General features: G+C 34.7%; 2 protein-coding genes across 3 annotated transcripts; one reads left to right on the top strand and one right to left on the bottom strand.

Moving 5' to 3' along the window:
• On the top strand, positions 1-9,498 carry LOC122600793 (K(+) efflux antiporter 2, chloroplastic-like). Of its 2 annotated transcripts, none has more exons than XM_043773554.1 (21): positions 1-160; positions 1,402-3,096; positions 3,239-3,410; positions 3,520-3,610; positions 3,906-4,042; positions 4,135-4,194; positions 4,272-4,391; positions 4,740-4,808; positions 4,923-4,988; positions 5,261-5,350; positions 5,521-5,625; positions 5,712-5,840; positions 5,986-6,195; positions 6,320-6,469; positions 6,641-6,694; positions 6,826-6,884; positions 7,274-7,340; positions 7,421-7,597; positions 8,029-8,085; positions 8,698-8,772; positions 8,882-9,498. In XM_043773554.1, exons 2-21 carry the CDS (start codon positions 1,478-1,480, stop codon positions 9,002-9,004), a joined length of 3,630 nt encoding a protein of 1,209 aa, XP_043629489.1. In that variant the 5' UTR covers positions 1-160; positions 1,402-1,477; the 3' UTR covers positions 9,005-9,498. The 2 variants fall into 2 exon arrangements, with proteins under 2 accessions (XP_043629489.1, XP_043629491.1); XM_043773556.1 differs by having other exon boundaries at positions 1,405-3,096.
• Positions 9,499-9,674: 176 nt separating this feature from the next.
• LOC122600794 (transcription factor MYB17-like) lies at positions 9,675-13,207 on the bottom strand. The gene is made up of 3 exons (XM_043773557.1): positions 12,759-13,207; positions 10,573-10,702; positions 9,675-10,468 (listed from the first exon to the last, which is right to left on the bottom strand). The coding sequence occupies exons 1-3, from the start codon at positions 12,889-12,891 to the stop codon at positions 9,835-9,837; spliced, it is 897 nt and encodes a 298-aa protein (XP_043629492.1). The 5' UTR covers positions 12,892-13,207; the 3' UTR covers positions 9,675-9,834.
• Between the last annotated feature and the right edge of the window lie 4,023 nt (positions 13,208-17,230).

The following is a 17,230-nucleotide window of genomic DNA, read 5'->3' on the forward strand; positions in this document are numbered from 1 at the left end:
ATTTTTAGACACTACTCCCCCCCTAAACCACTGACGTCATCATCAACTTCATCTTCTTCCATTTTTAACCCTAAATTTTTAATTTCCTTAAAAAATCCGCCATTGATATTTTTAAGCTCCTTCCTTCCCATTATTTAAATTTTACTCTCACGATCGATCAGTAAGTTCTTTTCCCTTCACCTCTACTTACACACTCTATATACAAATACATATATATATATTGAAGTAAGATGTATAATCAAAGCATCATTTTGCTTCAGTTATGATTTCTGTTTAGTTCTATAGGACACATTTGATGACCATTCAAGTCAACCTGTATTCAGTTAAGTAGTTGGACTTTAATATTATATATTGGTAATATGTATTTACTTTTGTTTGTGTTTGTCATGAACTATATATAGATACAGGTAGTATATGTATATAAATGTAATTTTATCTTCAGTTTGAAGTAGAATATATAATGTGATTGGGTCAAGCATGTGCATATATATACTTGTAGGATCATGTGAGTTCCTGTTTCGAGTTTGTACCTATTCTTTTGTTGATGTTTGATTTGAAGTATAATGTATGGTTGAAACTTGGTTTGTTATAGTTTTCTATATCGTACTGGCTTGTTTGGTACTTATACAAGTTGACCTATTAGAAGTTTGATTATCGATGATTAGAATTAAATGCATTGTGGTTGTAATTAAGGTAGATCACGCATAGTGTACTTAGCAGCTACCAACAAGGTGGCCTAGTGGTCAGGTGTTCTGATGTGCTCGCAAGAAGTCTCAACATCATTGGGTGGGGGGTGAATGGGTTCGGAAATGGTGATCCGGATTCCTTGGTTAGGCCGAGTACATCTGCTCCGAGTCAATGACTCGCCCTCTCTGGGTAACCTCAACAAGGAAAACCTTATATGATACATATAGTTTACTTGAACATGATAGAGATACATAGATGTTTGTTTTTCATCATTTTAAAGTAAATACGTAAAATTTGCGTAAGATTTGGTAGAATGTAGAGATTTTAGATACATCTGATATGTTTGGACTCTAACTAAAACATGCAGTTATTTTGATCTACTTGATATAGCATTTTGCAAATTTAATTTAATAATCAGGATTTTAGAATACATAAACTATTATTGAAGTACAGTGATCAAATTATACATTTGATGGTTGAAAATTGAATATTAGGGCATGTATACAAATCTATTTGATGAGTGGCATATGTAGTGATCAGATTTTAGAATACATACACTATTATGACTGTGTTCATGTGCTTTTCATTCTACTTTGGAGTAGTAATATAATTTGAAGTTCTGTTAATCTGATCATTTCATTTCAATAACATCTTGGATGATCAATACTTACACAATTATACTATCTCATGTTTTTGTGAAAATATTTGCTTCAGCAGATAAATGATGGCACCATAGTGAGAGTTGTTTTTACCTCAGTTTATAGTTAGAAAGTGAAGAAGTGAGGTAGACATGGATATTTCAGGTACTTTCCAAAGTCACTGTGGTGAAGTTACTAGCTGTAGAGCGTTAAAGCAGCTGTCTGTGCGATCGAGGTTTGATTATAAATTGTTTGGCAATACACGGCTTGTGTCAAGAGTTGGCCCTAGTAAGAAGTTAAAGAAATTGATTGCGTCTAGTTTTAGTGTTGTTAGTCCCAGTAAATTATCTGGATGTGAATTCAAAAGTTGTTTGTGGAGTTATAGTAAACCAAAGTGTACTGTTTGTTTACTCAAGACATCAAGAGGAGTAAAAGTAACTTGTCAGGGTAATGATTCAATTGCATATATAGATGGAAATGGGAGGGATGTTGAGTTTATCGAGAGTAGTGGTGAAGATAGTTCATCAGGGGACGCTATTTTGGGTCCAGAGAAGATGGATGGTTTAAGTGATGAGGGAGAAGCAGATGAAGTAGAGAACCCAAGTCTAGATGAATTGAAAAAAGTGCTGCAAAAGGCACGTAAGGAATTAGAGATTGCCCAGCTCAACAGCACCATGTTTGAAGAGAAGGCTCAAAGGATATCAGAAGCAGCAATAGCACTAAAAGATGAAGCTTCAAATTCTCAGGATAAGGTCGATTTAGCTTTGCTTTCTATGGAAAAGATTGTGAATGAAGAGATCGCTGCTAAAGAGGCTGTTCAAAAAGCAACAATGGCGCTTTCAATGTCTGAGGCTAAGCTTAGTGTGGCTCTTGATTCATTAAAAAGTGCAAAAGAAAGAAATGTTTCACCAGAGGCTTATGAAAGGGAAGAACAAAAGTTGAATCCGTTAGGAGAGGAAGAGGAAGCTGTCTTTGTTGCCGAGGAAGATACAAGAGAGTGTCGTGTGACTTTGGCAAATTGTTTGGGAGCATTGACTCAGTTGCAGAACAAAAAAGAAGCCGTGCAAAAAGAAGTCGATATACTCAAAGAGTGTGCACAAAAAGCACTGATGAATGCTTTGAGAGCCGAGGAGGATGTGGCAAATATAATGCTTTTAGCGGAAGAAGCTGTTGCTTTTGAACTAGAGGCTACAAAACGTGTTAATGATGCCGAGATTGCATTACAGAAAGCTGAGAAGATACTTTCTGCTTCCAATGTGGATAATTCTGAAAGTACAGTATCTCAAAATGTGTTGTCATCTCAAGGACTGGCATCAATTGATTTAGTTAGCGAGGACGAGATTGTTGAAGGAAATCTGGTTGAGAAATACGATGATGTATCGATTGAGGGATCTTTCATCATTGAGGATGTACCAGATATCCAACTAAATACTCCCAGCCAGATCTTTGAAGACTCAAGATTATCCGATGATAGTGACCAAGAGAATGGAAAACCAAGTCTGCCATCAAAAGAGACTGAATATGATGCAGATAAGACAAAAAATCCTACAAAAAAGGCAGAAACACAAAAGGATTTGACCAAGGACACTTCACCGTTAAATTCTCCTAAAGCATCGTTGAAGAAATCCTCACGTTTTTTTCCGGCATCATTTTTTTCTTCTGCAGAAGATGATACCGACTTTACACCAACTTTGTTTTTCCAGTGGTTAATAGGTTCCACAAGAACGCAATTACCTAAGCTGGTCCTTGCCTCTTTGCTTGTTGGTGCAGGGTATAAATTTCTTTCTAGTTTAGTTATAGTAAGGAAAACAGTCATGTTTTTTCAAATATCACAACTTATTATATTCGAAATGTTTGGTATTAAAGTTGCCTTTTACTTTTGTATGATGCTTAGTTATATATATATGTGTCAGCTTTACTTTTTATGCTAAACGAGACGAACGGATCCCGCAACTATTTCAACAACCGGATATTATAACCACCAGTATTGATGAAGTATCCTCTAATGCTAAGCCACTGGTCAAACAAATAAGGAAATTACCAAAGAGAGTCAAAAAGCTGATTGAAATGATTCCTCATCAAGAGGTATGCTGTTCGTCACTTGCTTTATTATTTGCTGTACTCTTCAACTTAGGCTGTGAATGCTATTTAGAGTTGTGTTCTATGCTTACTAATTGCTTTTGAATCCATCTAGATAAATGAAGAAGAAGCTTCCCTATTGGACATTGTATGGTTATTACTTGCCAGTGTTATCTTTGTGCCTATATTCCAGAAACTTCCTGGAGGTACCAAAATTCTAGTTTTTGCAACTAGCAGTGGAGAAAATAGTTTCTGTTGATGTATCTTTCTAATAGTATAGTTAGCATTTGGTATGTCTTTTGGTGTTGAAAATACATATTAAAATATCAATTGTTTTCTACTAGATACTTGTAAGATCTTTCCCTAAAAGTTTTGTTTACTAGTACTTTAAGCCGGAGTCTTCTTAATTTGTAAATATATTAGTATGTTAGAAGTTTCTAAGCACGAGGAACAAGTTGTCATCACCTAATTGTTTGGTTTTCCTCCGGTTGTGTGTTTTAGGCAGCCCCGTTCTTGGGTATCTGACTGCCGGCATCTTGATTGGACCTTATGGTCTTTCAATTATACGCAATGTACATGCTACCAAAGCAATAGCTGAGTTTGGAGTTGTTTTCTTGCTTTTTAATATTGGCCTTGAGGTTAGTATACATAAGTCTGATTTAAGTTTATATATAGTTCTTCCACCGGTTTTTGAAGAAAGTCAATGTTTGAAAGTCTACAATCCGTGCAGCTTTCTGTTGAAAGGCTGAGTTCCATGAAGAAGTATGTTTTTGGATTAGGTTCTGCACAGGTAATGGCAAACATTTGGTTTTGTAAAATCCAACAAGCTCACTTAGGCCCGGTATCTAAAAGTCATTGTGGATGCAGGTCTTGGTGACGGCTGTTGTGGTGGGATTGGTTGCCCATTTTATCTGTGGACAGCTAGGGCCTGCTGCAATTGTCATTGGTAATGGCTTGGCATTATCTTCCACTGCTGTTGTCCTCCAGGTAATGACTAATAGCAGTAATGAATTTACAAAAACCATATTCTTCATGTGTTAGGAATCTGATCAGTTCTTTTTGCTGTCAGACATTTTTGGTAGCATAATCTTGATTTGAAAATGAACATTAAAGTCAGCGATGTCCTGATTATCCTTGTATACTGAACCTGAGCAGGATCATAGGATGATTAATATGCTCTTAATAATTAGTATACTAAACTACCAACACGACCTCTTACTGTTTTATATCATTCGAAAAGACTTGTTTTCTCTTAAGGGATGTCACAATACTGGTATCATTTACTTTTCCTCGTTGATTGACAGTTAACTTCATGTCAATCTTGTACTTGTGCAGGTATTGCAAGAAAGAGGTGAGAGCACATCACGTCATGGACGAGCCACGTTTTCTGTTTTACTTTTTCAGGTATTGTAATAGGGTTCATTATGAATAGAAGTGAAACCATGCTACTCTCTACTTTTTACTTGTACGATGGGACCTTCTAATTGACCCTGTGTCTCTTCTTTCATTTTCCTTCAGGATTTAGCAGTTGTTGTTTTGCTGATTCTAATACCTCTTATTTCACCAAATTCGTCAAAAGGAGGGGTAAGTAGTTTTAGTGACACACCATTTATCTAATAAAAACGTTCTCCATTATTACTATACAATGTTTATTCTATTTGATGCTAATATTTTTATATGTTTTTTCTTTTCATATGTGTTTATTCTAATCTGTAGTTATGCTTGTTATTTTACTTAGAAGTAAATTAGTAAGATGCTGTCACATGTGTGACTTTGTGTTTCTATCTCTCAGACTTGTAACATGATGAATTGATGACATAGTCCTATGCCTTTATTGACAAGATATATCTTATCAGATTGGTTTCCAAGCAATTGCTGAAGCCCTTGGATTGGCTGCTGTAAAGGCACTTGTTGCTATTAGCGCCATTATTGCTGGAGGACGCCTGGTAATTTCTACACTTACGAAATTTATCTAGACTTGGTTGGATGAGAACGTTTAAATTTCTGACACTTCTGTTTTCCTAGCCCGCCCTTATATACCCTGATTATTAAACTTATGTGAGTAGATAATCTTTAAGGGCTCATGTTAGCTTATTTTCTTTCTTGCTACTTGCAGTTGCTTCGCCCCATATACAAGCAAATTACAGAGATGCAAAATGCAGAGATATTCTCTGCAAATACTCTCTTGGTTATCCTTGGAACCAGTCTTTTAACTGCAAGGGTGAGTAGACTTGCATTATTCATCATTGATATTTGAAAATAACTTTAGCTTTAATATATATATTTTTTCTCAATTAAATTGACCAGGCTGGCCTTTCGATGGCACTAGGAGCATTTTTGGCCGGTTTGTTACTTGCAGAAACTGAATTCTCGTTGCAGGTTGAATCGGATATTGCTCCATATCGTGGCCTTTTATTAGGCCTCTTCTTCATGACGGTATGCCTTGTTTAGTTGGTTTTTTAATGTATGCGAGGAAGAATCAAATGCATTCGATTTTGACATCAGATGGTTTCATAGGCATTTGTAGATACCAAAAACATTCTATGATTTTAAAATGTTTGACAACATCAATTGTTTTCAGGTTGGAATGTCGATTGATCCAAAACTTCTTGTCTCAAACTTTCCTGTAATTATGGGCTCACTAGGACTTTTAATTGCTGGGAAGACCATACTCGTGGCTTTAGTTGGAAGGCTTTTTGGTGTCTCATTGATATCTGCAATTAGAGTTGGTCTTCTGCTTGCACCTGGCGGAGAATTTGCATTTGTGGCGTTTGGTGAAGCTGTCAATCAGGTAGATTCAGTGAAACTTAGTTTTTTGGTATTACTGCTTTAACATGACTTCATGGATGCACAGAAGAGTGAGTTGTATCATGTTTATTGCTGTGATTTAGTTATAACTTTTATTTTCTTTTTAGGGAATAATGACTTCCCAGTTGTCTTCTTTGCTGTTTCTTGTCGTGGGTATTTCAATGGCCATCACACCATGGTTAGCTGCTGGAGGCCAATTAATAGCATCTCGCTTTGAGCAGCAAGATGTTCGTAGTTTATTACCTGTAGAAAGTGAGGTAATATACTAGTTTTCTCTCTTTAAGTTTTCTTTTCTTTTGTTTCTGTATTAGGTCTTGTTTGCCACATATATGGATTTTCGCTCCTGTGATGTGATTTTGACTCGTACATTGATCAAATCATAAACTCATGGCTTGTATTATGTACTTTGTTGTCATTCTATTTTTCAGACAGATGATTTGCAGGATCATATAATTATATGTGGTTTTGGACGTGTTGGCCAGGTATAGCACAATCTCTGATTTTATTTGTTACCGAAGTGTATAACGTGGACTGGAACATGATGCTTATTGTTTCAATGTTATGGTCATATCCTGTGGTCTCTTATATTATGATTTCTAACTTTATGGTTCAGATCATTGCCCAGCTTCTTTCAGAAAGACTAATTCCATTTGTTGCTCTTGACGTGAGGAGGTATGGAATTATTTAGTTCCTTTCATTAACTGTCTACTCTCTTTCCAACCAATTCTTTTCTTTTTGTTAAAAAAAAAAAGAGGGCCCGGTACCTCGATTATTTATCGCACACCAAAATCATGTAAAACGTTTACAAAGTCAACCTAACATCAACAAGACTCGACCCAACAATGAACGAAAAAGCCTTTTCTAGGCATCAATTCAAAAAAATAGATAACAATTCTAACACAATCTACATATTAAGCATTCTATAGACCAAGAACTTCTCAGCATGTGTACATCTGTTCATTTTTAATTTAGTTTTATGTATCTATATGGGCGTTAATTGATTTTGATCATTGGTGAAGTATGTATCTAGCCTATTAACAGCCAAGTTTTCTTGATATCAGTGATCGAGTAGCAGTGGGACGTGCTCTTGACCTTCCTGTGTATTTTGGGGATGCTGGTAGTCGAGAGGTGAAGCTAATTTCTTTCATAAGCAAGAAAAGGAAGCACATGGAATCAGTCTAATGTTGTTTGTGCACTTGAACTGGCAGGTTCTGCATAAGATCGGTGCTGAAAGAGCTTGTGCTGCAGCTATAACGTTAGATACTCCCGGTGCAAATTATAGAACTGTTTGGGCTCTTAGCAAGTATTTCCCAAATGTAAAGACTTTTGTACGTGCTCATGATGTTGATCATGGACTCAATCTGGAGAAGGCCGGAGCCACAGCGGTATATTTCTGTTTTAACCGTACTACCTTTATTCATGTTGTTATTGCCTATATTGAGTCACCTTTACCTTATTTGAGGAGCCAAAGTATGAACGAATGTGTTATTTTGTAAAAAATCACAAAATATTGCGACCTACAATGTTTTTATTCACATGAATGATTGCTAGTTTGGAATGAACAAGTGGGATTGTTCCAAATCAATAACTTGAACTTAGGGCCAAGAAGTTCTGTAAAGAGCTAGCCTGGAATTAATAGTGTAAGCAACTTATGAGAACAGGTGGCTGAGGGTGAACAGCTCTCATGTTTAACCTGTTGCCTTCGAATCTGGGACATCGCTAAATGAGTACTCTTGACTGTTGACCATGCTTAATTGGAGATTAGAATCAGTATTTGGTGGACTTTCTTGAATTTTGACTTTAAAAAATGGTGCAGGTTGTGCCTGAGACGTTAGAACCAAGCTTACAATTAGCATCTGCTGTTCTTGCACAAGTAAGTAATAACTTTCACATGACTATAGAAAACTGATTAATCTCTTTTACTGGCTTTGATAGTCTTCATGCTAGTAACTGTCAATGGTAGTCATCTGTGTTAATTCTGTGTATGTGTAATAATGTCTACATGTTTGTATGCAAATGTACATATATGTCTACATGCATTATACAAGCTTAAAACATAACCATATTGTAAAAAAAAGTTTATCTTAAATTTTGTCTACATTTACATAGTAACTGTGAATGAGCCTCTTTGAATATGAGCAAAAGATATCTAATTTTGCTAAGATGCTTAATTACTAACCAAATATCATAATTAACTTTAACAATGACACAATATAGTTGATGAAAGTGATACTATAAAAATGTTACTAATTATTACGAGTAAATGGATGATATAGTTGGAACATAATCCAGAATATAGAAACACTGCATCTATGATCTTTTTTCCAACATTCACATAAAATTGTTTTTTTTTCTTGGGATCAGGAACCGTTGTTCTGTGCATAGGATTTTTCCATGTTCTTTGTTTCGCTTGATAACAATTAGCTAATGTGACGCTTTGTACAGGCATACAAGTGTACTGATCCTGTTTCACTTGTTTTTATAGGCTAAACTACCAATGTCGGAAATAGCAGCTGCAATCAATGAGTTTAGATCGCGTCACCTCTCAGAACTAACTGAGGTATCCCCTCATTGCATTTTAGATACATATCTGGAGAATATTTTGCATATGATTAGTCATCTCTCTAGTTATCAACATGCTAATAATCGTATTTCCGAATATTGTGCAGCTCTGTGAAACTAGTGGAAGCTCTCTTGGGTATGGGTTTTCTCGTATAGTGGTCAAACCTAAACCTCAACCTTCAGATTCTACTGATGACACCCAAGTTAATGAAGGAACACTTGCAGCATAATAGATGCCCGGAAATAAATAAAAAGCAAAGAAGTAAAAACTCCAAAACTTCTGGATATGTATAGTAATTATTGCCCCGCAGATACAAATTGTACAGTTAAAGATTTTAATTGCATTCGTTCGCCTTTGATCGGTGCAGTTTTCTCTTTTGACCTTTCTAGATCACCAACCCAGATTTTAAGGGTGAACTCTGCTTTCGCCTTAGGCTTTCCTTTGGCAAATGCAAATCAGTTTTGTGATTTTAAATTTAACTAGACTTGTTTCGTGGGGCCAAATTGATTAATCATTATAGCATTAACTTCTAGTTTGAAGTTCGTTTTGGTGCACATAACTCTTGATGTTTGCAATGCATGTCATGATGGCTACTTTTTGGACTTAGGGGATGCTTGGTTCAAATGTGTACGATGAATTTCAAGTTCAAGTTTGTTCTCTGTAACGTGGTATTGTAATGAAAGGATTGTGCGTAAATAAACTGCAGGAGTTGGTGCTTTTTCATTTCATTTGGCAAAAATATTATGCTGAGTACAGTATTTGGCTTTTGCATCTAGTAACTGAACACAAATCTATGAGCTCTTTATTTTATTTAATTTTTGTCGTGTAGTTGTGCAAAGCAACTAAAAAATGTCACAATAACTAACCAACCAACCATATACCTAAAAAGACAAGGAAAATTGTGAATGCAACAGAAGAAATAAAACAAAAGAGATCAGTGTTAAGGTCACAAGTACTGAACGGATTGTTGTCTTTAGCAAGTTAAGTAATTATATTTGAGATAACAACACAACGCCCAGCATCGAGTCTTCATCCGTAGAAAATGCCTAACTATAATTATTAAGAGGCTTCTAAGAAGCTCATATCATTTTGGCCCTGGAAATCAAAAAACAACCGTAGTGCGGTATCAGATGAGTCTTCAACTTCACTTGAGCCCGAAGAGTGTGTGAATCCTGCATAAATATTTATGATTTTCATTTTCTCTAGATCAGATTCTGGTTCAACTTCTAGATTGCTTGATGAGAGTTCAACTTCTGGTTTGGGCGCCATTTCAATAGTCATGCCAGACACAGAAGCTTGAGAAACTGGGCTAGAATAAGTGAGCTTTTCGCTTTTGGTGGTGATATTTCTAAAAGAGCTTCCAACTTCTGAATGCCAAATTTGTAGGAAATAGTCGGGGTTAGTTTTTTTGATGGGTGGTAAGGGTGTTGACGGGGCTAAAAGTAGTGATGATTCCATTGAGAGTCGTGCTTCGGCTTCCATCCTAGCGCTCTCCCATTGTGCCATGTGCCGAGTGGAAGGTGAGACTGGAGGCCGTTTCACGGGGCCCATTAAAGGTGAGGAAATGGAGGTTGGCTCATGGGTTTGTGGGTCGATGCCTATAGATAAGAGGCGTTTCCGCAAGTGAGTGTTCCATAGGTTCTTGATCTCATTATCTGTTCTTCCTGGTAACTGGGCAGCAATAGCAGCCCATCTGAAAGATACAAAACTTGATTCAGACACCTTTTTGGTTACAGTATTATGGTATCAGCAATAGAAATGATGGAGCAATGTAAGCATTTTTGAAGTACGTAGTACCGGTTACCAAGAATGGCATGTAGCTGGATAACAAGCTTCTCTTCTTCAGGGCTGAAGGGACCGCGTTTGATATCTGGACGGAGGTAGTTTGTCCAACGAAGCCGGCAACTCTTTCCACATCGGAGTAGACCTGCCACCACCGTAAAAAGCCCATGATTGTGCTGTACAATGTATACTTCTTTTCAAAACAATGCAACTTAGATACATAATATAAACCTTTTGTAACACAAAAGAGATTGACCACCATACTCTAAAATTTATGAGTAAATTACCGCCTAGCTAGTAGGTTAGACCCATTAGAAATTCGATCTGATGTCCTCATAAGAGATCTAAAGGTGCGAACCACTACTACGGGTAAATATATTTTATATCTGGCCAGAAAAAAAAAAAAGGCTCCTGTTAGGCCGTCCATATCCACTGGTAAAACCCGGCCTCTTTCAATAATCCGAAAAACAAAACCTTTGTCTCCGTTATTGAAGAACCAACTATAAGTCTGGTATATTATTGATTGCATGTGATGCCAATAAAGTTGCATTAACACAACCCGATAGATCGACTCTTTTACACAAATAGAGTATGATATATAGCACTCCATAAGATCGATATGCTAGCATGGACCCCACAAATTAACTTGTCTCTTTGGTTGATGACACAAAAATGTATGAACCCATCCATAATTAGTAATTACTATCTCATACGTACATATATTGACAATAATTTTTTTTTTTGTAATCACTTAAAGCTGAGGTAGATTTACAGTAAGTTACACTGGTTAATTTGAGGTGAGGGCCGGGTGTTGTAGGGAGAGGTTTCATGTTATCTATCGTTGTTGTTTTTTGTTTCTTGAATTCACAAACTTTGTAGCTTCTCGTATCATAATACTAATGTTATTGATCAAAAGTAGTAGTAGTAGTAGTACGCATGCATTATTAGAAGAAAAAAAAAATAATACTACATGAAATGTTATACATTTCATTTTTTTTACATTTTTAATGGGGATTATTGATGGACCACTAATGTACCAGTTCATACCAATGGTTTGGTACCACTTCATAAAAACATATGAAATATTATAATACGAGTATTATTTTGAAAATCTGATAAAAATGAAATATCTTCATCTAGAACTCAAAATGTTATCCTTCAGTTTGTTTTCGAGTAGAAAGAAATACGGAGTAAATAAATAAAAAAGCGAGAATGAACGCACCCAGCCTCTCTCTCTCTCTATTTTTTTTTTTCCCCTTTATATATACTAGAAATAAGATCTATGAAGATCGATGACTTACAAATTACCATCTAGCTATATGATTAAAATTATCTTTTTAACAATTTTTTTAAACCTTGCGAGTACTAGTACTAGTTGTACCATCATCTTTTATAAATTATATTTTGACTCAAATATTCTCAAATTATACTAACACCTTTCTTTTGTCAACTGAGAAATATACTTGTACTTCACATAAATAAAGAATAAAAATAAAAATAAAAAATATTTGAAACTTTCAAAGAATTCCCAATTCCAATTTCAAATAAAATACTCGTATAATTCAAGCCTAATAGAAGTCGGAATGTTTAACTGTGTATAAAAAAATTGTATATATTTTTATATCAAAAGTTCAAACCTAAATTTAATTGAAAGTGTATAACTATTTAATGCATATTAACAAAAGCCTCTAGCGCTTGCTTACCTTATATAAATCTAGTGACTGTTGGTATGTTTAGTTTGGACATAAAGGAGAAAAAAAAAAGTCAATAATTTTTTAAATCATATAGAAGTCAACATTTTATTTAATCATCATCATATTCTTATTCTATTTTTAGTAAGTATCATTATAAGATGGTCAACAACAGATCGTGTGCTTAAATTCGTTATGCCATACAATTCTTTTGAATTTTAATCACTATATATATATGCAACCAGCTAGATCTTAAATAAGAAAAATTATTTTCAACAGTAATATATTTAAAAAAAAAAAAAAAAGGGTAAACCCTCGAAAGTTTGATGTTTACAATTAAGTAAATAATTTTAACAAAGCTTGAGTTAATAAAAAAAAATCAAAAGTGAAATATATATATAGATAATGGTTATGAATTAAAATGATGTACGTACGTGAACAAATAAAAAGCGTGAAGAAATTAATTAAGAAGCTAGAGATGGATGGAGTAGGTAGGGTAGGGTAGGGTACCAGCGAGTTTAGGGAGAGAACGCCAGCTGCCATGGCCATTCTTGTTGATGTAATCCACCAGCAGCTCATCTTCTTCTTGTGTCCATGGCCCTCTCTTCAACCCCGTCTTTTCACAACATGGTGCTCTCCCCATTTATTCGATCCCTTATTATTATTATATGTATGTATGTATGTATTCTTCTTCGACGGCGGCGGCGACGTCGTCGTTACTATATCAAACTTTAATTAATTACGAGTAATATATATGCATCTTTCTCTCCAAAAAACACACTTGAATAATGAATGTACGCTTCAGATTTAAGAAGATATGCTGAATACGATTGCTACTACTTCTACTGTATGGTATAACTTTCAGCTATAACTATAGAGAGAGATATCTATATCTATAAAGATACGCAAAATTTATTTGTAGCTCGGGGTTCTTTAATACAGTAACTTCAAATAAAATAGGAATTGAAAATGATATACAGTATGTAGTAGCATATGTTAAGTAACCTCACTCGGTTTCATTGTTTTGGGCCCATATTTAGTAAAAGTACCCCCCCAATTGGTCATTGCCCGCATTTATTCTGATTTTTATTTTGCTTTACCTAATTAAATGGAAAAAAAAAAAAAACTTAAATAATAGAAAAAAATTAAAAACACATTGTGTTAAATTCAGATCACAGTGTGTTTTAGCTAGTTTTTTAGTTTTCACAAAAAATTTAGTTTTCAAATGATAAAAACCCTAAAGGATATAATATATGGAATGGAAACCAAATAACCAAACCAAAAAGCGTACAAATTAATGTATATATGCTAAACAATTAGTCAATTGTAAATTTGCTCAATGGAAAAAGAAAAGCATCATGTATATGTAATGTGGTGTTGGTGAGTGTGGGAAAAGACATGTCCATGGAAGAATCAAAATTCGGGTACGACGATCAGCGATTTACATGCCGAAACTACTTTTCGCATTTATTGCTTCAATTCGTAGCTAGCTAGCTTGTATGTCTATATATAAATCGAACGTATTTTAATTAGGCGCTCTCCCACTCCCAAATTCATTGATTTTTGTGTATTTGCTCATTGGACTATGATCGAACTTAATTAATTGCTACTCATTAATTAATGAACAACTCATATGAAATGAGATTTACAAACAAAACACATGAGAAATCTGTAAAGAATAAGCTGTCATACATTCATATATCCACTACGTACAAAAAAGCTTGTACTGATCAAGTACGAAATTTCATGACAAGTGTAACCCTTTTAATCACAAAACACGAGTTATGTGTGTTACATCATTACATTATATATGTCTATCATTACATTACATTACATATTTAGATTGTTAACATCATAACAATAAATATTAATCTACATGTACATCGTCGTATAATTACAACTACAAATTCGCATCGTTTCTAACCCAGATTCGAATTGACGTCCTATATATACGATTATTGGAATATTATTCACTTTGTATACATAAATAAATCCACTAACAATCATTCATATACTGATTTTTGAGTATATATATATATCTCGATCGAATACATTAAACAATTATCTCTCACATGTCATCTACAAAATGTGTTTCGTGGTTATTACCCCTTTATAAATGTATCAAAATAGATGTTGGTAAAAATAATAGTAGTGTGTCAGTATTAAAAAGAAAAAAAAAATCACTACTACTGGTCCAACTAGTTAATAAAATGCATATATATATATATATAAAGAAGAAAATAATACGGAACAGTAGCGAAATCAAAGTGTAACACGACAAATATTTAATGTCGTTGGTAAAACATAGCACAAGATCACATGATATTAATCAACTGTTGTTAGGAATTAAAGAACCCTGATAGATATAGACATGTTGATCCAAAATAAAAAAAAGCATTTAAACTAAATATTAAATGACATGCTTCCTCTTTTACAAGCTTCCGCCACTATCAACTCGTACGAATTTACGACCATTACTTATTTCGACCAGCATTTTCATAATAAATAAATTGCATATATATATTTAATGCACTTAATTGACGGAAGGAAAAAATGAAAGAAATTAAATGAAGAAAACCTACATCTAATTAATATAGAGCTAGATCGATAGCAACGGCAATTTCGTTTGCCTCGTGTCTCTTCCGTTTAAAGACGCCATAGGCACGTACGGCTTCTCCGGTTTAGCTTTGTTTGGTTAGGTGACAAGCAAATTAAAGAGACGGAAGGATAGGCGGGTACATGTGCGTCTATACAAAAATAAAGTGATGAAGGAAATAAAATAAATAGATGTTAATTCGTTCACGACAACTTAATGATGTGTCGATCAGTTTAAAACTAGTTTTTTTAACACTAAATTATTACACCATATCTAATCTTACATCTAAATTATGTACCTCAAATATATACCGGAAAATGTTTAATTATCTTAAAAGAATGACCTATATATCCCTCTAACTAATAAATAAAGACATATATGTGATAAAATCAGTAGACAAGGTTATAAAAAAAAATTAGTAGATACTACATATCACTTTAGTATCATTATTATTGTTGGAAATGGTCTAATTGGTAGAGAACTAACAAATTAACGCGCCCCGTATCTCGACCACCTATTTTAGTAATTTGACCAGGGACATTTTGCAGCAACCTTCGCTGCAAAATCTATCACCACGTCAGCATTTCACTCACCGCTTTAAATGTTTGACCCGACCGTTACTCCACTTATTGCAGCGAGGGTCGCTGCAATAAGTTAACCGGGCATCTTTTTAAAAACCGATCCATCTATTCTATCATTTGCAGTTTACACTTCCTCCACCCTTCAAAATATAAAATTTTTTTACACTTTTTCTTCCTCAACCCTTCTATTGCAGTACCGCCGCCAGCCACCACCGTCCACCGCCAGCCACCACCGTGCATTACCGCCAGCCTTTTCTTCCTCCACCATCTATTGCATTACCGCTGCCAGCCACCACCGTCCATCGCCACCGCCGCCAGCCACCACCGTCCATCGCCACCGCCGCCAGCCACCACCGTCCACCGCCAGCCACCACCGTGCAGTACCGCCAGCCGCCGCCGCTGTCCATCGCCACCGCAGTACCGCCAGTGTCGGGATTATCTTCCCCCAAATTCCGGTCGGTCGTCTTCCCCCAAATTTTCAAGCCATTTCAAATTGTGGTATGTATTTTATGCTTTTCCCAATATCCAAACCATTATTTTTTAGTATCTAGACCATTACTAGTTTTTGCAGCGACCCTCGCTGCAAAAAGTGAAAAAATTCGGCCTCCATGGTATGTTAGTATAGTTTTTGTACATATATCAGTTTTGTTAATTTGTTAGAATTATTAGTTGTTTATATGATTTTAATAGGTTTGTTAGTATATTGGTATGTTATTATTAGTTTTGTTAGTTTTGTTAATTGGTTAGTTTTGTTAAAATATTGGTATGTTAGTATAGTTTTTGTATATTTATTAGTTTTGTTAGTTTTGTTAGGATTATTAGTTGTTTATAGGATTTGAATAGGTTTGTTACTATAGTTAGTTTTGATTTGTTGATAATTTAGTTATTTGTTAGGAGCCACGAATTTGTTTTGTTAGTGATTTGTTAGAATATATATCTTTAAATGCAAAATTAAGAAGATTAGAATTTGTTAAAAAATTGATTAAAATAAATAGGCAAGATTATGTAAAAATTTTGATTAAATAAACTACTTAAGACGTAATAAAATTTAGTTCAACAAAAAAATATATAAAAATTAATTATAAAAATTAAGTTCAAAAGTATAAAAAATTAAGTTAAAAAGTTAATATATTGATTTGTTAGAATATTTTAGTCATTAGTGTTAGGTGTTATATGATTTGTATTTTGCAAAAAACGTATAATATGATTTGTATTTTGCAGTATAGATGGCGACTTACCATGGCGGTGATGGCGGCAATGAAGACCCACATCGACCATGGTGGAAGATTACATGGGGCTGCAAAGGCAGCGGCGGTAAGGAATTTGGTTTTTTTATAATTCATATTTTAATTTAATATTTTTTTACTAACTTGTCTTTTTAGAATTTGGTTCTTTATAATTCATATTTTAATTTAATATTTTTTTTACTAAATTGTTTTTTTAATTTTTTCTAGCCCCTCGAAAGGGAAAGGGGAGGGGGCCATGTCAAAATTTAAATTTGGAGGCTGAGTTCGCGAAAAAGGGCCTGTCGATCGACTTCGACACGAGCAACTTAAAAACGTGGCAGGCGATCGGCCCAAATTCTTCTATGTATAAGAGCCTCATCGGCACCTTGGTCCACCACATCCCTCAGACATACGACTCCTGGGACCATGTGCCTGCTGAGAGAAAGGATTTTATCATCCCAACTCTGAACGTAAAATATTATTCATTTTTAACTTCTTCTTTGATGTTTGTATCAATTTTTAATTTCGCCAACTTTTACTTTTATAAATTGCAGACTCGGTTCAAATTGGACCACTTTA

This window comes from Erigeron canadensis, chromosome 5 (assembly GCF_010389155.1).
Source record: "Erigeron canadensis isolate Cc75 chromosome 5, C_canadensis_v1, whole genome shotgun sequence".
NCBI classification, from domain to species: Eukaryota; Viridiplantae; Streptophyta; class Magnoliopsida; order Asterales; family Asteraceae; genus Erigeron; species Erigeron canadensis.

Excerpts from the sequence above, each read along its gene's own strand:
- LOC122600793 (XM_043773554.1), top strand. The coding sequence starts at position 1,478 with ATGGATATTTCAGGTACTTTCCAAAGTCACTGTGGTGAAGTTACTAGC. Across the intron at positions 4,989-5,260 it reads CAAATTCGTCAAAAGGAGGG|ATTGGTTTCCAAGCAATTGC; the intron begins GTAAGTAGTTTT and ends ATATCTTATCAG. Across the intron at positions 7,341-7,420 it reads GGGATGCTGGTAGTCGAGAG|GTTCTGCATAAGATCGGTGC; the intron begins GTGAAGCTAATT and ends TTGAACTGGCAG.
- LOC122600794 (XM_043773557.1), bottom strand. The coding sequence starts at position 12,891 with ATGGGGAGAGCACCATGTTGTGAAAAGACGGGGTTGAAGAGAGGGCCA. Across the intron at positions 10,703-12,758 it reads TTCTCTCCCTAAACTCGCTG|GTCTACTCCGATGTGGAAAG; the intron begins GTACCCTACCCT and ends CGGTGGTGGCAG. Across the intron at positions 10,469-10,572 it reads CATGCCATTCTTGGTAACCG|ATGGGCTGCTATTGCTGCCC; the intron begins GTACTACGTACT and ends TGTATCTTTCAG.